At 34.0% G+C, this 21852-nt stretch overlaps 1 protein-coding gene across 9 annotated transcripts in view; it reads right to left on the minus strand.

Moving 5' to 3' along the window:
- The window catches only part of PPP1R12A (protein phosphatase 1 regulatory subunit 12A), a 148685-nt gene that overhangs the window by 46870 nt on the left and 79963 nt on the right, over positions 1–21852 (minus strand). For all 9 annotated transcript variants that reach the window (XM_059936580.1, XM_059936573.1, XM_059936575.1 and 6 more), the window contains exons 4-9: positions 14388–14547; positions 9785–9929; positions 8322–8396; positions 7428–7516; positions 7105–7262; positions 1792–1916 (exon numbers count right to left, since the gene is read on the minus strand). In XM_059936580.1, the coding sequence (XP_059792563.1) occupies positions 1792–1916; positions 7105–7262; positions 7428–7516; positions 8322–8396; positions 9785–9929; positions 14388–14547 (752 nt within the window). The remainder of the gene's footprint in view (positions 1–1791; positions 1917–7104; positions 7263–7427; positions 7517–8321; positions 8397–9784; positions 9930–14387; positions 14548–21852) is intronic.

Genomic DNA, 21852 nt, shown 5'->3' on the forward strand with positions numbered 1-21852 from the left:
TAACTATCTTGAAAATACTGCAGACAGACTGCTTCTGGAGAATTTCATTTTAAAGCATATGAAATTATGACCATTTGAAGATGGGTTCTAATTGAATTCAAGAAACCCTCAGTTCTAGAATACAGAAGGTAATAAGATAATTCAGTCACAGAGTCTTCTGATATTCAAACTATACCAGTGAAATTCATACATTTCTACCACTAAGAATTCATACTACTGCTTTCCTTTGGAAGAGTTTTAGAGGAGGATTATTAATAACAGTATGGATTTTTAAAGAATTCTCTAGTTTATGATTTTAAAAGGTTCAAATTTTGACAACTTGGAGCCAAATCCAAAGATTAGCAAAACTGACAATATGATAGAAGCACTGTGGGGATTTAAAATCAGTCCTCAAACCCATGCAAACCAAATAACGTCAGAGAAGCAAAAAAAAAGAAGTCCAAAGGCAGAGACTTAATAAGTAAACACAATGTCTAATCCCTGAATGGACCCTTAATTTGAAAAATCAAACAGCTAGAAAGATGTTACTAGGAGGACAACTGGGAAAATTTTGAGTATGGTCTGTATATTAGTGAACATAAATAATGGTATTATATCAATGTTAAATTTTCTAAGTATGATGATTTCAGTGAGGGCATGAAGGATAATGCCTTTGTACTTAAGAGATATATACTCAAGTACTTAGGAATAAAGTGTTACAGTGAGAGCGGTCAATTCTTAAATGGTTCCAGAAAAAAAAAAAAAAAGCACGTGTGAGTGTGAATGTCTACGTGTGTGCGTGTGCGTGCGTGCATGCATGTGTGTGTTACACAGAGAGGGAAATGAGTTTGCTCGTAAAAGTTAGGTAAAGGCTGGTGGAGGGAAGCCTTTAAAAAGAGACCAGTAGATTAAAAAAAAAACAAGACCCCACAGAAAACCCTTAATCTTTAATTACAGTTAAAAGAAGTATAGGTTCTGAAACAGCAGGGAGAAGAAAAGTCTTTAACAGATCAACAAGAAAGTAAGGATGAAGAATAAATGGAGAACAGAATAAGGAAGAGGAAGAAATGAAACCAACATTTTGGGAGCACTCAGTCACTAGCCAAGCTCTCTCAATTACCGCTTAACAATGTTAACTTATTTTCTCTTTGTTATTATTTTTGTTTTGTCCTTTTTAGGGGGAACAGATAAGGAAGATAGTCACTTGCTCAAGGTCACAGCAACTAACAAGAGGTGGGGTCAGCAGTTGACCTCTGGTTTGTTCTGACATACCTGGTGCTTTGTAAATGAATTAGAAAATCTAGATTCCAGTTCTCTCAGTAACTTGTGGCAGTACTTTTCGTGTTTAACTTATACACATGTGAAATTACCAAAATGCACCGTTACTCAACAGAAATAAAGGATACAAACCCTATGCTTCTCAAAAGTTCAATGGAAATAAAAAACTACCATGATCAGTAGTTTTTCATATGAAAAATTTTATCTTTCTCCTATTTATTGGGCTGGCCAAAAAGTTCATTTGGTTAATGAATATGTTGCTCAATAAAGTTCTTGGTGAAAATGAAAAACGTCTCTTAATTTACTTAAAACCGAACAAACTTTTTGGCCAACCCGATATTTTTGTTAATGATCAACTGTGATATCAACTGCAAAAAGTACCTGTAAAAAAGAATATAATAGATTCAGAGGAAATAAAGAAAAATATATTCTTATTCTAAAACCTTAAATAAACTTAGAACTGTCTTAATGCTTTAGCTCAAACGGTACTTACACAGAATACATTTATTTTTAACAAACACAATTTTGGCTTACCTTTTTAATAGGTGATGTAGGTGTTGCCTGACCGGATGACACAGTAGGTGTTGTAACAGCTACAGGAGCTGCTTGTGTACTAGAAGTATTGGCATTAGTTACAGAAGCCATGGATTTTGTCTTATCTTTAGGGAAAGGAAAAGAAAAAAAAGAACACTAAGAGTCATGATTCTAGATGAATTCAGTTTCAATGGTATTGAAAATAGCATTTTATACTGTATTTTTGCTTAAGGTTTTGTTACTTCAGTCTTTTCCCACTATTATCCCTTTTAACAAGGGACATTTTCAAGGAGTTTCTAGAAATGTCTCAATAGGTATGAGACTTAAATAAGAACACGACACACAACCAGACTTTTAAGAATAAAAAGCACAAATAAAATCTGACTATCTGACTTGTGTACTTTTAACACTATGGAAAAATTTTTTAAGTTTTAAATTAATATTTAAAACTTGAATACATGAATACAACCTAACTTCAAAAAATGCAAGAGCTATGCAGTTTTCCAATGAACAAACAACCTACATTGCTTATCTAAAACTTATAGCTCTTCTTTATTCTAGGAAATCTAAAAGTGCTCTTTGTCGATAATGACTTATATTCCTGTCAAACAGTATGCTTAAATGTCACAAAGAGCATTCCTTCTCACCCCTAAAAAGTATAAAGTTAAATGGGCACAATATCAGCTAAATTAGGTTAAATCTCTTCTCACAATGTATCAAGACAATTTCCAACTAGTAATTGATCACTTAGAAAAAGATTTTTGAAATATTAGAAAAAAATATGATGCGAGCAAAAATTCAAAGACTGTATTTGAACACATAAATCAAACTGGCCTTTAGCAAAAGTCACATGTAAATTTAAACCTTTAAATTAACTGTAATTTATAAACGGGCTAGAAAAGTTCACTTTTCAAATGGTCAAAAGTCATTTTATCCAGTTTTAAAATATTCTTTTAGTTTCAAAATGGGATAGGACAGGTATCTTTCTATACTTTTGTGAAGAAGTATACTGCTTTTAAAGCCCTATGAGATACTCATTTTCATTATACTACCTCTCTCCCTTCTTTAGGTCAGTTTTGCAAAGAATCTTCCACCATAAATTACCATTATGATTAAGCAGACAACATTAACAAATCCTTATCTTTAGGGCAAATACAAACTTCCCACTAATAATTCTGAATTTGCAATGATTCATTCAGTCCTATTTGTGACTAAGAAAACATCTGTAAGATGTTAATAGGGTGAAAAGCATAATCTTAAACTATATCAAAGGACAAGGCCAAACTGGCATATTTAAAAATCACCCTAACCACAGCTTTTCAAATAAACTGAATGAGCAAAACTCAGTTTAATAAACTTTTTTCTCATTGTTAAATCCCTCTTTTCATTCAACAGAAGCTAAGCCTATTCAGCACAGTTAAGTACAAATCATGTACACTCTAATTAGACCATCCTCCTGGAAAACAATCCATCCAACCGGAGAGAGTAATTCAACGAATATTTATTAAGTGTCTGATACCTCAAGTACTGTCCTAGGCACTGGGGATATATATCAGTCAATGAAAAGACAAAATATCTTAACTGCATAAAGCTTACAGTCTAGTAGGAGAAATAAATAATAAACCAAAGCTCAACATGTGTTTTTTCATTTTATTTTCTCCTTTTCCCCCTATTTTCTCTAGGTTTAAAAACTTTCTATATTATTGAAATCTATACATCAAAGAATGTATATGCACGTATGCAAACATTTATGTTTGGTTTAAGAATAATAATGAAACAAACCTCAGGTGTCCACCATCTAACTTAAGTAAACATTATCAGTGTTACTGAAGCCCTTTCTATCCATTTGATTTCAATGAAGAATAAAAACTTCATGTCCTAGAGAAAAAAAAAAAACAAACCTAAAAGCAAAACTATGCTTCCCTATTCTCATTCCTTCAACTACCTCTGAAAAATTTATAAATCATTTGGAAGGAAGTTAAACTTTTGGTTGAGTTCCTATTTTCAATCTGATTTATAAGAAACTGATTAAAAAATGGTTTGGAAAATATTTTATGAAAGAAAATTCAGCAAAATAGTTATTTAACATAAAACAGTTTCCCAAGGAAATAACCTTACAAAAAGAAAAAAGAAACAGTTTAGAAATTGTCAGATCAAGCTATACCTCTACAGGGAAATGGCTGCTTTCTCAAGCTTGCCAAATAAAGTATGATAAAGCCTTGTTGATATTAAAAGAGTGAGAGAGAAGGAAACACACAGCATTTACATGGATTAATTCTTGAGATAGAGTTAAATTTTCCTGGCACAACTAGCTACTAGCAACAGGAAGAACAAAATTATCAAGTACAATACTTCAGAGGAACATTTAAAGTTAGCTCACTGAGACGAGAGAGATTGGTATGCTTAAACTCCAAATCGGGAATTAATATAATACAATTTGATGGTAATTACTTCTATTCATACTTATAGAAGAGTTTAAAGAACTATCCAGATAGCCTAGTTCAATACTTCTCATTCTACAAGCAAGGAAATTTCAACCAAAGGTCAGGAGACTTGCTAGTTAGTGGCAAGACTGGCCTAAATCTGGTCTTTTTTTGTTTTAAATAGCTCCCTGGTGCCTAATACTGAACAGTGAACTGTATAGAAGGGACCAATTAAGAAAAAATTAGGTAGAAAAATCTCAGGAATCTCTGTGAGATATCTGGACTTCCAGTTTTTGAATTCTACTACATGAGCTAGGAGACCTGGGTGCTGGTCCTGGCTTTCGTGTGCACATGTGCATATAGTTTAATTTGTAATGATATATTTTACTAGAGACTGGGGGCCAAGGCATGTCTCACAGAGAGGAGATTAACTACATAAAAATAACTTTAAATACTTGCAAAAGTATCTGAGTCAATTTAAATTTCAATGATATCATTTCATCTTTCAAATGAACTGAACAAATTTAACTGAAGTGTTATTAGGTAAGCATGTACATTAATCTTATTTAAATTAGTAGACTTTAATTTTATACAATTATTACATGAAAATTAACATTTATTACAAAGCAACTGATTGTTATATAGTATCCATGTAAAGCAGATATTATTACCCTGATTTTACAGAGAAATCAGGGATTAAATAACTTATCCACATCTATAGTTACATGCATGAATCAGTCCATGTTCTTGAACACTGTACATGCTGATTCTCATATAATTTGTTTTTATAATTAGAAATATTTTAATTAGCATGTTATACAAATAAATTGCAATATTCAATGACCACCTGTTGTTCTACTGCCAATTTTACCTATATTACTGCGTCAAGGCAAAAGATATGTAGACTCACCTGATCAGCAATGTCACAGCAATAAATAAAAAATTAAATCCCTAGGTGACTAGAATCTAGCCATTTATAAATCTCAAAAACTCTTTGTGTATTTCCAAAAAAATAATTTACTTGTAGGATTAGTAAGCTTCAAGAAAATAAAGAAATCCATAACACATCACCTGGCAACAAAGCTAGCCTATGCCCATTTAGCAATATCTTGTTTTTAATGGGAAATAGAATTATCAGTATGTTCCTTGACATGTTTATTTAGTAAACTTTAGCTTCTCATATTTTCTTAGAGAAAATATTTTATTGAGTGAGTAAAAAAAACTGATTCAAAACTGTTGCTGTTGTGTCTAGAGGAAATATGGGGAGTCCAAGAAATTCTAGGGCTCCATTTGTGTTTACGAATGATCACCAAACTGGTCCTGATAATGATAACAGTTTTTCATTGATAAAAACCTTAATGAAAATGAAATACCTTTTCTGATAAATACGTTAAAATGCCAAAATGCCAGGTTATACAACTCAAAGATAGCAATCCTGGAATCTCATACTCTTCAGAAGGTTTTTTTTTGGTTTTGTTTTCCTTAAGATTTTTTTGATGTGGACCATTTTTAAAGTCTTCATTGAATTTGTTACAATATTGCTTCTGTTTTATGTTTTGGGTTTTTTTTGGCTGCGAGGCATGTGGGATCCTAGCTCCCCGACCATGGATTGAACCCGCACCCCCTGCAGTGGAAGGCTAAGTCCCAACCACTGGACCACCAGGGAAGTCCCTCTTCAGAAGTTTGACTGATTAGCCGATACAGAATAAAAGCAATTCAGTAAACAAAAATCTATAAAAACATGTGAGCCAGAGGGAAAAAAAAGCAGAAAACATATCCTTGATAATAAAAAGGGAAAGAATGTAAATTGTTAGAGTAAAGCAATTTGGCAGCATCTATGAAAAGTGAAAATATGATTCAATAATCCAATGTTTAAGTGTATCTATTAGAGAACCTCTTGCACATATACACAGGGAGGCAATTATAAAATGATTGCTGCAGTATTATTTACAACAAAACACTGGGAATAAGGTAAATTTTTATCAAAAGGGAAATTAATGTATTTAATGAATACTATGCAGCAACTAAAAGGATAAGTTACATACATAAAGACACATATAGATACAAACAAACCTAAAAAATACAACTTTCAAGTAAAAAATGCAAGTTGCATAACAACTCCTAGGGAATAATAAAAACACAAAACAACCTTATAATTACTATATATTACTTCTGAATGTAAGATAAGAGTATAAAAATGGACTAGAAGATTCAGAAAAAAACTCACGATAGTGATTTGGGAAAGAAAGGAAAGAGAAGTAGATTAGGGCTGATGGTTAAAGAAGACAATGGTAATGTTTTAATTTTATTAAAAGAAAAATTATAAGCAAATATAGCTAAATGTCAACAGCTGTTAAGTTTTGGTAGTTGGAATATGAATGTTTATTATATTTTTCTGCATCTTTAAAATTTCTCAAAACAAAGTAAATTTCCCCACACCTCTACAGGAAAAAATCTTGACTCTGCCCCAACTTTCTAAAACTTTAGTATTACTGAGGAAATATTTGGGATGCTGTTGGAGCCAGCTTCCTGTACTTTCAGGTCTCAGAAAGCAGCAGGAGCGTTCTTGAGCTGCTGGGAACCCATCTAACCCTATCTGCACCATCCAAAGGGAATCTTAGAAGCCTCTTCACCTTCTTCAAACCTAAAAATATAGGTCAGTAAAATGCAGAGGTGATCAATTACCTGCCTCCAGGTAAGCAGAGAACAATAAAATCACAGCTATACTTAAATTTCTAACACTCCCTGAAAGGCAATTTACGTACTGGCTTGGGAGGTATCCTAACAAGTAGCATGTCAGTCTGAAAAGTTTCAAAATTAAAGCCTGACCTCATCTTACTATACACTTCATCAAAATTCACTGAAAATCCCTTTATCCTTCAAATTTTACCTGTTTCAGCTTCTGATTCTGAGTCATCTTCCTCATCTTCTTCACTAGAGCAACTAGATTCATCTTTTTTTCCTTCTTCTTCATCATCAACCTTTTCTTGTTCCAGAGATTCAATACGGGATGCATTTTTCTCAGGCTCAATAATCAATGTCTCTTTGCTGTGAAAGGAAAAAAGCCTTGAAATAATTATAAACACAAAAGGTGAAAATACATAATGAATACATTAATTTTTCCCAGAACCACAAAATCTAATAATCATACTTGTGGCTATCATGCCAACTCATTTAAAACAATAACAAAATCTACTTTAATATTTTACTTACTTTTTAAAGGTTTTCTGTGACTGATTATTGTCCATATTGGCGGTTGATTCAATCAGTGGAGATTTCTTCTCCCGTTTTTCACTATGGAGCTTTATAAAAGTTATGCAAAGGAAAATAACAATACTATTAAAATAACATTAATGAGCAAAATACAGAATTTAAAATAATAACAAAGTAGCTTCCCAAACACTAAATGAAAACAAAACAGACAAAACAAAAGATTTAAGTTTTACCTAAAAAGAAAAGGGCTTGGATAAAGAATAAAAAGAACTAGACAGTTTAAAAGCTCCACAGAGGGGACTTCCCTGGCAGTCCAGTGGTTAAGACTCTGCGCATCCCCTGCAGGGGACATAGGTTCGATCCCTGGTTGGGGAACTAAGATCTGCTGTGCGGTGCAGCCAAAAAAACAACAACCACAAAGGACTAAGTTGGATTTTTTTTTTTAAGATCCCTCCAACTTTAGTTTACTGAAAAACCAGGGACCATTAACCATTTAGGATGTCTGATAATATTTTACTTAAACATCTGCTTCCTAGTTTTGTTAACTCCTTGCTTATCTAGCATATGCTATTTTAGAAATCTGAGATTTTATAGTCTCCACCCTCTAAGCAAACTTTCTTATGAAATTACAAAAAGATACTATTATAGAGAACATATACATTGTAGACGTATTCACTTTGGTAAAGGGATGCTAGAGAAATGGGGATAAGCAACACAAAAGGCTAAAAAAACACCACCACTACTCCTTTATTCTCATTCACTGTCATTTAATTTGATCGCTAGGAATAACTTAAAACCAAACAGTACAAAACATCACAAGAATACTTTTTCAGCTGTCTAAAATTCAATTCTATTCACTAATAGAGAAAATTTTTAGACAGTCATCAAACATACCAGATTTTGTTTCTTTTGCAACTCTTCTAAATATCCTAAAATGTCTTCATCTGCTACATCAAAGGCTGTCTGGCCCTATGCAGGAAACAAGAGGGTTGGTGATAATAAAAAAATCAATAAATTATAAAATGCCTTCGGTGATTCTGTATGATTATACAGAAAGAAGTTAGATAACATTTTTTATGGTAGGTATAAAACATGGTACATATGACTTGAAGGAGATGTATGAGAAATCCATGTGAGAGATAAGCAGCTGATATACCTCCCCTTACTTTTTTGGTAACAGCTTTATTGATCTACAATTCACATACAAGTCACCCATTTTAAAGTATGCAATTCGATGGTTTTAGTATATTCACAGAGTTTTACAACCATCACCACAATCAATTTTAGAACATTTTCATCACCCCAAAAAGAAATGACATACCCATTAGCAATCCCCTCCCTACTCCCCCTCCCCCTGTCTGAGGCAACCACTAACCTACTTTCTGTTACTACAGACTTGCCTATTCCAGACATTTCATATAAATGGAATCATACAATATATGGTCCTTTGTGACTGGCTTCTTTCACTTTGCAAACTGTTTTCAAGGTTCATCCATATTGCATGTATCTACTTCATTCTTTTTTATTGCTGAATAATATTCCATTGCATGATATACCACCTTTTGCTAATCTCTTCACCAGATGATGGACATCTGCTTTTGCTTTCTGGTACACAATGAATAATACTGCTATGAACATTTGTGTGTAAGTTTTTGTGTGGACATCTGTTTTAATTTTCTTGGGTATATAGCTATGAGTGGAATTACTGGGTCATGTGGTAACTCCAAGTTTAACCTTTTTGAGATCTTATTTCTACTTTACCGCCATAAAAATTAATTAAATTCGTAGTAGAATAATAAAATAAGCATCTGTATTTCTAAACTACTTAAAGGTTCAGCCAGCCACAGGTATGACTTAGTTTCAAAAAGTAGTCCAGATGAACATCTGTCAATCTATTTTTACTCATAGTGGAAAAGAAAATTTCAAAGAGCTGTTGACCAAAAATAGTAAGGATTTTTCCTGCTGCCAGCTTAGTCCTTATAATAACCCTACTGGTACAAGTTTCCAGAATGCCAGAAAGTTCATTGTTCAGAATATATTCTACCTTAAATGTTTGCAAAATTTTCTTAATTTATGAATTTCTAAGAATATAATATCAATGGAAGTGCCCAAATCTACTCGACACGTATGGTAATACTATTACAGAAAGAGTAATACTTCTTTGTCGAACAAGGCCAAATCACCTCACAAGTAGCTGGAAAAGACTTAATAATAAAAATGAATAAATGATTCACAGAATGTTTTGTACAGTTAATAAAACTTAATAGAATTAAATAATTTATATTCTCATAACATTTTTTAGACTAAAACTATATTTCTAGAAGTTAAAATATTTAAAGTACATTTGAAAGGCCTACCACTTTGTTGACCATCTCCATATCACACAGACTGTCCACTAAAATTCGACATGCTTCTTCTTTACCCCAATGAGCTGCAGCATGAAGAGGTGTCCAGCCATCATAATCTTTAATATTAACATCATAGCCTGCCTGTATTAAAAGTCTAAACAAATTACAGTGAATTAGATCATCATTAAAATCTAGAAATGACTGGACATAATTAACAGCTATATACCATGCAAGTTAACAAAAATTTGCAATATATTTCTTTTCATAGTTCAGAATCCCTCCTCCCCTCAACAAATTAACTAGGATAAAAGAATTCTCAGAAAACACTGGCATAGCGGATCTTGAGTTACTGCCATAATAATGAATTCAGTTTTAATTAATTCCTAATGACTATGAGTCTTATGGTTTGGTATGACACTGATTAATTCTTGTTAATATGTTTCTAAGTGAAAATTTTGCAGGAAAGTCTATAATTTTTCAAAACTATTGGATCAATTTGTATGTTAAACTGAATTATTTTAGGGAATGTCTTCAAGTGTCCATATGATATATCATCTCAAGCTGAACGTGTTCTAAAAATATACTGGCATCAAACAAAGTTATTTGTAGTGTCATTGTTGCCTTGCGGTTAAGGAACTGGTTTGTGAAAGCCTTCATAAACCTTTATCATCTACCACTGGAAATTTTCATAGGAAAATGACTGTTAGAAACAAAACAAAGCAAAACAAATATTCCGAGGGGTCGAGTCTACTTTTCTGCAGCAGTAGAAAGCAGATATTCTAATCATCAACAAAGCTAGAAAACAGGAATACATTTTAATACAATGAAAAGAGTTGCATAAATGTTAGTATGCCCTTATAACTGTATACTGACATCGACCTTTATTTTATTTAGAAATTAAGCTCACAGAGAGCAAAGAATGGGTCTATAAATTGCACACAGCACAGCGCCACACACAAAGGCGAACACTAAATACTTTATAACTCAAATCTGGTTAACCTTTACCTTACTTTCCAAGATGTTGACCTTGAGAAGGGCTTCTTTTTACCTACAGGAGGTGGTAGTGATAGCTAATATATAACCATTTATTTATGTTTCAAGAACTGATCCCCTATTTCCTAACAATATCTAAAGCAGATGTTTTTAATTATGGCTCCATAGCGGAACCATCTGAAAAACGTGCTATTGAAAAAAACAAAAAACAAACAAAAAAGATTCCCCAGCTCCACCCCAGTTCCATTGAATTAATCAGTATCTTGGGAGATGGGCCCTGTCAATCTGTACTTTTAATAAGTCCTGCATATGATCTCACATTACTGCCTGTCTCCTGCCTGCAGATCAACATTTAAGAGTCACTGATCTAAAAAACACGCTAATAGATATGTCAGAAGATTTAAGTTAAAAAAATATGGCCACTAATATAAATATTATCAGATACTTTATTAATAGAGACAGAAATAATACTGGAATATAAGCTAATAAAAATATACCCCCAATAGGAAATATGAACTATAATAATGTTAAATATCCTGAGCAATACAAAATTCTAAGTACTTGAGAGTCTGTGTGGAGAGAAAGGTAGACACACACCCCCCGCCCCCCAAACATAAAGCTCTCTATATGCCAGGCCATGCAAGGATACTCAAAAAAATAAGACAGTATTTATTATGCTCAAGGAACTTCTAATGGAGGACAAAAGTTAAATAAAACAACAATCAACCCTCACAGACAGGTTCTATGATGAAGCTGCAATAGGGGTACAGAGCTGAAAAGCATAAAAATCAAGTGAAAGGGGTTGTGTGTGTTTGCGGGGGAGGGGGTAAGTGGGGAGACAGTTACATTTGAAATGGATCTCTTCTATTTATTTTTGATTTCATATTTTCTTTCCTAAGTAAAATATTCACAAGTTTTAAAACTAAAAAAGAATAAATGGCTAGATAGCAAAGTCACTTCCCCACTGCTGACCTTTAGCCAACCAGTTTCCCTGCCCCAGAGATACCCATACTACTACTTTTGATTAGATCCTTACAGAGAGATTTTATGCATATATAAATAAATACAACTTAAATTTTTAAAACATAGACACAAATGAGGCATAGTTCTGTTCTTGGCTTGACAACTTAACACATCCTGGCGCTCTTTCCATATCTATAAGTAGTGTTTTAATCGCTATAGAGTATTCTAGTGAAAGGATGTATCATGATCTATTCAACCATTCTCCTACTCCAATTATAAACAATGCTGCTAGCACATACCTTATTTCCTATGTGAGTGAGAATATCTGTAAAAAAAATTCCTAGGAATTTCCCTGGTGGCGCAGTGGTTAAGAATCTGCCTGCCAATGCAGGGGACATGGGTTCGAGCCCTGGTCCAGGAAGATCCCACATGTTGCAGAGCAACTAAGCCACAACTACTGAAGCTTGCGCTCTAGAGCCCCTGCTCTGCAACAAGAAAAGCCATGGCAATGAGAAGCCCGTGCACCGCATGGAAGAGCAGCTCCTGCTCGCTGCAACTAGAGAAAGCCCACGCGCAGCAACAAAGACCCAACGCAGCCAAAAATAAAATAAATAATTAATAAATTAAAAAATAACAATTCCTAGAGGTAGTGCGGCTAAGCCAAAGAATAACTGTTACTTTGATAAAATTTGCTCAATAGTCATTTATACTTTCACCAATAATGTAAGAGAGTGCCTTTTCCCAAATTTGCCAACAGTGTGCCAAACATTTTGATCTTTGCCAATATGATAGATGAAAAATGATAATTCACTGTAGCTTTATCTGCACTTATGAATGAAGTTGAGCATTTTTTTTTCATGGGCTTAAGAGCCTTGAACTGAGTCAAGGATAGAAAGGAATTTGCTTCCAAGTTGAAGAGATGGTGAATGAAGGTATCTAGATAGAAACAAGAGTAGGCATTAAGGCATCATGAAAGAACTTCAAGTAGATATACACAGCTGGAATCATGCATGCCTGAGGAGCAATGGTAGCAGCTTAGCTTGAAAGAGGAACCAATGGCCAGATGACTAATGGTCTTATGTGCTAAGCTGAGGAGTTTAAAATTCATCCCAATTCCTGCTGAGAATCTTAATGAAGGATTTTAAGAGTCTGGACAACTGAATTACAAAGACCACTTGGAAGCAGTCTAGAAATCTATTTTACAGTGCAATCCAGTACTCATATATATGTTTATAGAAACAAGAATTTTAAGAAACAAAATACCTTTACCATATGCGATACTCTTTGATATTTTCCATTTTTTCTTTTTAAATGCTGTTCACAGCTCACTAAGTTCATTTCATGACCCGCTCTAATGGGGTTTGAAAGTCTGCAAAGTTTTGGATTAGAGAGAAACAGATGGGACAAGGAAACTAATTACAACTTAACTGTAGGGGCTTCCCTGGTGGCGCAGTGGTTAAGAATCCACCTGCCAATGCAGGGGACACAGGTTTGAGCCTTGGTCTAGGAAGATCCCACATGCTGCAGAGCAACTAAGCCCGTGCGTCACAACTACTGAGCCTGTGCTCTAGAGCCTGCGTGCCACAACTACTGAAGCCCACATGCCTAGAGCCAGTGCTCCGCAACAAGAGAAGCCACTGCAGTGAGAAGCCCGCACACTGCAACGAAGAGTAGCCCCCGCTCACCGCAACTAGAGAAAGCCCGCGTGCAGCAACAAAGACCCAACACAGCCAAAAGTAAATAAATAAAATAAATAAATTTTTAAAAAAGTTAACTGTACTATTCTAGGAGAAGGCTTAAATTACTGAAGTGAGTAGTGATTGAAATAGGAGGAAACCTGGAATAACTGACCCACTTAAACTTCTTCACTGTTTTTACTGAGGAGAGGGAATAAGGAGAAGGGATTGATATAAGAAACCAAAGTGGAACAAAAGCAACAATAGAGGGTGCAGTAGATTTTGCTGAGGGCCAGTCTTATTAGCCTTCACATAGATATAACAAAAGTTATGCACTGAATTGTTTTTTCCATATAGTTGCCAACACCTTTGCACTGCATAAGTAAAAACCAAAACACAAATTTATTGTGACATAAAGGAGCTTTGTCCCAAAGATATTTGTTGATCAGTATATAACCCTATATCGTCTAAGTTGCTTATGGTTTAATATTTAATATTATGCTAACAGCACTCTGAATTCCAGTGTTCATATAGTGAAAATCTAAAAAAAAAATCAGATAAATTACATATAAATAAACAATCAGTAGGAATCAAGCTCTTAGAATTTGATAATATGTTTATATACAACATTGTTCTTAGTCTCTGTATCCAGACCTAACCTATCTGGGAATCTCAAAGTGACTCTAATAATTTACTAGGCCAGAAGGTAACATATAATCGTTGTCTGACACTTAAATTTCACTTATTGGAAAACTGCAATGGAAGAACAGTTGAATACTCAAAATTTGAGAGTGAAAGAAAGAACTTTAGAAATAAAGCAATAATATTCAAGGTAGTTTTCTCTTTCTCCCTGTAAACAGACATTAAATAACTTACATAAGCTGTTTCAAAATAATGTTAGCAAGTATCTTAAAAAAAGGAAAAGTGAAATAAAGAAAACAAATCAAAGCAGAAAAACAACTGTGAGAAGCAATACTTACTTTAAAACTTCTGTATAGCCTTTAGCGGCTGCAACATGAAGTGCTGTACCTCCAGATTTTGCATGCCGGACATCATTTATATGGCCACTATTTAGCCACTGTCTTGCATCTCTAAGCATTATTCGTTCTTCTTCCTTTCGAGCTGCTTCTATATCAACCCCTGATAAAATAAAATAATTTTTTTCATTTTTTTCTCTATAGTAAATGTTTTTGTTTGGAAATAAAATTATCCAAAACATTCCAAGTTTAATTGAAAATTGAAAGTGAAATTATATTTTTGAAAAATGGGCTGCTTAGAACAAGCTGGTTAAATAAAGAAATGTAGGAATACTGTAGATATTTTATTAGCATTCTCTACTGACTATTTAATTTTTGCCCTACAGTATTATTTTGGCTTTCTTTTTACCTTTTCTGCTTATTCCTTTTGTTTTTGAAGATTTGAATATTCCCCAAGGTATTCCCCATCCTTTGGTCTAAAAAAAAAGTTTGTTGTTTTAAACAATCATATGTATTTAAGTCTCAAATTTTTATCCACTGCTTTGACCAGTTCTCTGAACTCTAGCCTAGTAGGTACAAATGTTTATTGAACACTTCAACTTGGAGGTCCTGTCCTCATCTAAAATTGAACAGACCTTAAATCAGATTATTTTTCTACCAACACCTCTTTCCTTTTCCAACATAGTACATTGTTCATACCATCAGTATCAGTTTTATAATTTTAGTAAGTTATATAGATGTTTATTCATTTAAAAGCATTAAGCGCTATGCTAGGTTAAGGTGATAAGAGTGGGGAGAATTCAAAAAGGAACAGGACCTTCAAAGCGCTCAACATCCTGAGAAAAAAATTAAAATAGAAATGATAATCCTGAAATTCCTCAGTGATCTCATGTTATCTTATGGCTTCAAATGCTGGTTATTTAATAAATAGCACATACCACGATGCATTTATACTCCAGAAGACAATGAGCTTATTAAAAAAGGTAAATATACTGCTTTTTTATCTTGTATTCCCACCATATGGATGGATACCTGATACAAAGTAAAAGGGATCAGTAAATGTTTACTGAATGAATGATGAATACATAAATACATGAGTAAAAAATAATTGCACACACACACAACTTCTCAGCTAAGATCTCTTTTATAATTCATATCCATGTATCCAATTGGCTGGTTGGAATTTTTCATTCACTCATTCATTCAATCAATCAGTCAATATGTACTGAGTCTCTACTATATGTCAGGTACTTTATTAGGTGCTAGGGGTTTAGAAGTGAACCTATTACATGGCAGATGATACATCTGTGAAGGAAAAAAAAGCAGAGTAAAGGTATAGAGGGTAATCAGAAAGAGTTATTTTATATAGGTTGGTAAAGAACAGTCTCTTTGATAAGGTGACATTACAGCAAGAAATAAAGTGACAGTCATACCATAATCTTAGAGAATATTCCAGACAGAGGGAAGTACTACAGATCTTCCTTGACTTACAATGGGGTTACATTCTGATAAATCCATCAAAAGTTGAAAATATCCTAAGTCAAAACTGCATATGATATACCTATCCTGTCATAGCTTAGTGTAGCCTACCTTAGACACGCTCAGAATACTTACATTAGCCCACAGTTGGGAAAAATCATCTAACACAAAGCCTGTTTTATAAATAAATTATTAAGTGCTGAATATCTCATGTAATTTACTGAACACTGTACTGAAAGTGAAAAACAGAATGGTCATATAGGTATAGAATGGTTGTTTAAGTGTATCAGTTTGGTTGTTTACCCCCATGATCATGTGGCTGACCAGAAGTTGCAGCTTGCTGCTGTTGACCAGCGTCACTAGGGAATATGTGCTGCATATCACTAGCCCGGGAAAAGGTCGAAACTCAAAATCTGAAGTATGGTTTCTACTGAATGTGTATTGCTTTCACACCATCATAAAGTTGAAAAATCGTTAAACTGAACCACGATAAGTCAGGGATTGTCTGTAGTAAGCACTGAGGTAGAAGCCTGCTTGGAATGTTCTTCCGATTAGGAAAAGGCAGGGTGTCTATAGAGTAGTGAGGACAATGAGCAGGGGGCAGGGTGACAACATCCGACTCAATTTAAGAGGATCACTTAAGCTGAAAAGTTAAGAGTAAAAACTGAGGTATAGACTGGGAGGCTACAACAATAATTCAGGCAAGAGATGATGGTAACTTGAACCAGGGTGGTAGCAGTGAAGGTAGTAAAGAGGTTAGATTCTGCATTCTTCAAGGCAAACCAACAGAATTTGCTGTTAGTTTGGATGTAGGAGAAAAAGAGAAGTCAAGGATGAATCAAAGGTTTTTAGCCTGAGCAACTAGAAAAATTAAATTTTCAATTTTGGAAATGTGAAGTTTGAAATGCACTAACAGACATCTAATTGGAGTTAGCTGGATATCTGAGTCTGGAGAACAGAGAAGAGGTCAAAACTAGGGATGTAATATAATACATAATAAAATAATGTAACACAGTCACCTCAAACTCAATGCTAAAATCTTATCTCAATTTTCCCTAGCCAATCTGCTTGCTGTCTGTCTTATGTTTCCTATATTAGGTTCCAATACTTATCCAGAAACCTGGAAGTCATCTTTAATCCCTCCCTTTACCTTATCCCCAGCCTCCATCCAATTAGTCAGCAGATTCTGAGTTGCCATTCCTAATATGTCTTCTTTTTTTTTCCTAAAATGTCTTCTTAATGGCCCCTAATCACTATTTTAGTTCGTCTTATGTCTCACACTTTGATGACTACAGCTGGCCCTTAATTCATTCTCCTCAGTTCCCTCTGAGTCATTCCCCACATCATCGCCAGACTGGTTTTTCTGTATCAAAATACAATCATCTCTCTTTTCTATAAAAAATCTGTCAATGATTGCTCACCTCCTACAAGACAAAGCTAAAGCTCTTTAGTGTAGCAGACAGAGCCTGTTATGATTTGGTCTCAATGCATTTTTAATCTCTAGTCTTTCTCCTCTATCATCACCCAGTGTTCTAACCATATAGATCTTCATGTAGATCAAGTACATCATGTGCCTGTGCTGTGGTGCAAGCTAGTATCCTCTATCTGGAATGTATCCTTACCTTGCTTGCTTAGTAAATTACCATTTATTCAAGACACAACTAAACTGTTCAATTGAAGCTCAATCTCAAAAAAGTAGGCCATGACTGAAAAACATTTTTAAAATCCCGAGATTACAGAAGTGCAGGTAAAGTCATCTTCAAACTAGAGATCCCATTTTTTTCCCCAAATGTTTGCTCTTGGTGCTAGAACCAACTATCCTCTTGAATTTTTCTTTTTTTTTCCTAATTATTTACTTATTTATTTATTTGGCTGTGCCATGTCTTAGCTGTGGCATGCGGGCTCAGTAGTTGCGGTGCACGGGCTCAGTAGTTGTGGTGCACGGGCTCTAGAGTGTGTGGGCTTAGTAGTTGCGGCATGCAGGCTTAGTTGCCCCATGGCACGTGGAATCTTGGTCCCGTGACCAGAGATTGAACCCACGTCCCCTGTGTTGGAAGGCGGATTCTTAACCACTGGACCACCAGGGAAGTCCCTCATTACTACATTTGAAAGAAACTTGCAATAAGGTTTTCCAAATAGACTTTATAAAAACAATTATTATACACACTATATATGTAACGGACAAAACTTATTATAATCTTTAATTACAAAGTATCACCATTTCTATAATAATGCAATTTTATACATATATAAATTTCCTCTCAAAAGATAATCAGCCCATCTTATTTAAAATGACTTCTAATGTTATTCATAAAAGAAATTATAAAGCTGTAATTGTTAATACATTAAGAATAATCTTTCTACTAAATGACTTTTCTCAGACTGATTTATTTTCTTATGCTTAATTTTTTTTACTATCCTTTAATACATGAACATCTTTATTATCATTATCCCTTTTCTCTTTATCATCTTAAAGAGTCTGACTTCTATTGTCTTTTATTATTCTAAATTTCCTCTGGACTTGAAATAAAAAAGCAGCTACTTCTTACTTCTGGATTTATCTAATTTCATGCTATCTTCACCTAATTACAAAGCAGTTACCCTCTGTTGCCACCAAATTGTGCCTTTATATGAATTATATATAAATACAACTCAAGTTTAAAATTAAAGTACATGTGAAGAGAAATTTCTTATGCTTAAGAAAATCCAGTTAGAAAAAAAAAAACACTCTTGTTCTTAAAATCTTTTCAAAAATACCACTGAGTAGAGCAATAGACAATTAATTTTTGTTTAAACCCCACTGGACTATGTATTACAATACTTGTTTTCTAATTCCAGTGCTTTAACTAGGCTAGCAACCTTGAGAAAGCCATAACTTCTTTGAATATTAGTATAATGGGTTAAGAACACAGATCTGAACCTAGACTGCTGGGTTTCAATCCCTGATTTGCCAATTACTAGCTCTATTATCTTGGGCAAGACACAATCTACACTAATATTCAGTTCTTTTATTTGTAAGATAGGAGTAATGAAAGTATATACCTATCCACAATGTTGCGAGGATTAAATTAATATTATATGTGAAGTGTTTAGATCAGGAATAAGCACTAAGGTGTTAATTATCATGATCAGTTCTAAAAGTCTATGATTCTGCTTCTCTTTTACTGCATCGTGGTCTAATAGGAAGAAGATCTTATAATGAATTTAACTGGTCCTTAATCCACCTATAATTGCAAGGTTTTTAAGCAATGAAAACAATGTATATTGAACTAAATTGGGTGTGATATAATAAAGTGATAAGACTATTTAACATCTGTCACTGCTATTAAAAAAACAGTAAATGTTAGCTTGAAATGTAGCCAATTCTCATAGGTAAGAAAAAATAAAATCAAATTGGAATTTTGTTAGCTAAGAAATGCAAAAATTGACTTGTGTCCCACACTAAATAAAGAAAATTGCATTAAAACATAAACCAGAAATACTTTCATCTACTATTCAATCATTACTACTTTCAAAGGCAATCTACTCAAGCATGACTAGTTGTTAATCAAATATATTAGAATAAGAAATAAGAGCCAAAAGAGTGATTAAAGAATTTTAAAATATTAAATAATAACTTTCATATCAGGATAAATAATTTGAGAAATCTTGTCATTACTAGAGATATATTTAGGGTGCTCTTTTTATAAATGTTAAACTCTATTAGAGATGCCTCTATCTTTTGTTTCTTCGGAATAAAGTTATGTTATATAAATTCATGTATTCCCATTATATGAATAAAATGAATATCATGAAATATTTTCTAGGAGATATTCCTAATAAAATGCAGTATGGTACAGTGATGAAGAGTGTGAGCTCAAGGTATCTGTTACACTGTTTGGGACTGAACTACATACAGCACGACTTCCTACATGTATGACCTTGGGCAAATCACTGAGCCTCAGCTTCTCATCTGTAAAATGGGGTGACAGTAGTATTAACTTCTTAGAATTGCTGTGAGGATGAAATGAAATAATGCATGTAAAGCCTTTTGCTCAATGCCTGGCAAATAATCGGTATATAATAAGAGTTAGCTATTATTTTTAGTATCAGCTCTTTACTTTTCAGTTTCAGGGTCATACTATACACTATTTTCCAGAATTTCCCCTCACCTATTATTTTCCCAGATTTACATTTTCCATCCTGACATTTCCTAAATTCCAACAGTGCACTGAACACTGTCATCTAGATGTGCTTTAGCAACCAAACTCAATATATCCCAAAACAAACTCATACACTCTCTAAATCCGTTCCTGCTTTGTCCCACATTTTCCCCGTGTGAATTTATCCAATCATCACTTCTTAAACTGGAAACTTCAGGAGGCAAATTAGCTGGCCTCAATTCTTCCTTCATCTCCACATTCAATTCTCCACCAAGCTGTTTTAATTTTACCTTAATATTTTCTGAAAACAGTCCTGGCTCTTTGCTCTTTTCCATCTTAAGTGTAACCATTTTGGCCCTTTTCATCTTTCACCTGGATTAAGTGAAGAATCTTCTTCAAGGAAGGCATGCCACCATGTATCCCTCACTCTAATGCATCCTCCAGATTACCATCAGCTGCTTTATTACTAAAAACCAAATCCAATCAGGTTAATTTCCTGCTTGGGGATCTTTGTTGCATCTGTCTAATGCCTACAAAAGAGATGTCCACCATCTGGCTCCAGCCTAATCTTTTCAAGCCTCAACCTCATACTAATTCCATCCTGACTTTTTTACTCCATTCCAATTCTAATGAATTCTCCACGTATGCTATGTCTCCAATTCCTTTTCTTTGCACGTGTTGATACCCCTGTCTCACATGCCTTTTTTGTCCACTACCCCCCTTCTTTGCTAAGTAAACTCCCTCTCAAATGTCATCACTCTCAAACCCTTCCTGACTACTGCAAACAGTTAGTCATAGGCTTTTCTGTTCTCCCACATCATTCTGTTCCTACCTATATTTTAGCACATAGCACACTGCATTGTGGGGCTCTGTTTATATATTTGTCACTTCTATACACTGTGAAATCCTTAAGAACAAAGTGTGTCTCTTAAAAAAAATACCCAGCACTCAGAACATATGCTGGCACCTTAATCAAAACTGAATGAATCATTACAACTAAAATCAGCCTTGCTAACAGTTTCCTTTATATAGAAGGAAACTAAAGACAAGAAGTTTTCAGTACATAGCCATGCCTTTCCCAGTTCATAATAATTGCTAACTACTATTAAACAATATTGTTGATATCTATCTGGGCACTTACCAGGGCAAGCTGGACAGATAAGGGACTCTTCATCCAGGCTGTGATGCTTTATACCCATTCTTCCAGCTTCTTCAAGTCTTGAAGATCCCATTACTCCAAAATTGCTTGCTTAGGACACAGCTGTTAAAAGCTCTTCTGTGTATTTATCCAAGCTCCAGTTATGACTACTTTCCTAATGTGTGTCTTGTTTCTCCTGAGCTCCAGGTACCTTCAGCCACTTGTTACAATGCCTCAACTCTATTTAGGCATTTAAATATTTCTTCAGTTTTAGTGCCTAAGATTTTTTTTTTTTATTTTAACAACCAAGTAGTCATTATGAATTTTCCTAATCCCAAGGAATAAAAATCTCTTTTCAAGGAACTGACTTAGCTTCTATTTCTCTGCTTTTATTTCCTGATGAACCACATTTCAGCAGGAGTCAACCTTCTAAACCAATATCCCATACCTTAGGAAAACACAGTTCTCTTCTGATAATACCCATTTAATCACTGCCTAGACATAACTTAATATAGTGAAAATCACAGTAATTTTTATATATATATATATATATATATATATATATATTAGTTTTTTTAAGTTGTAAAATATGCATGACAAAATTTACTATCTTAATAACCATTTTAAGTAGACAGTTCAGTAGTGTTAAGTACATTTACATTGTTGCTCAATCAATGTCTAGAACTCTTTTCATTTTGCAAAACTGAAA

This window comes from Balaenoptera ricei, chromosome 10 (assembly GCF_028023285.1).
Source record: "Balaenoptera ricei isolate mBalRic1 chromosome 10, mBalRic1.hap2, whole genome shotgun sequence".
NCBI lineage: Eukaryota > Metazoa > Chordata > Mammalia > Artiodactyla > Balaenopteridae > Balaenoptera > Balaenoptera ricei.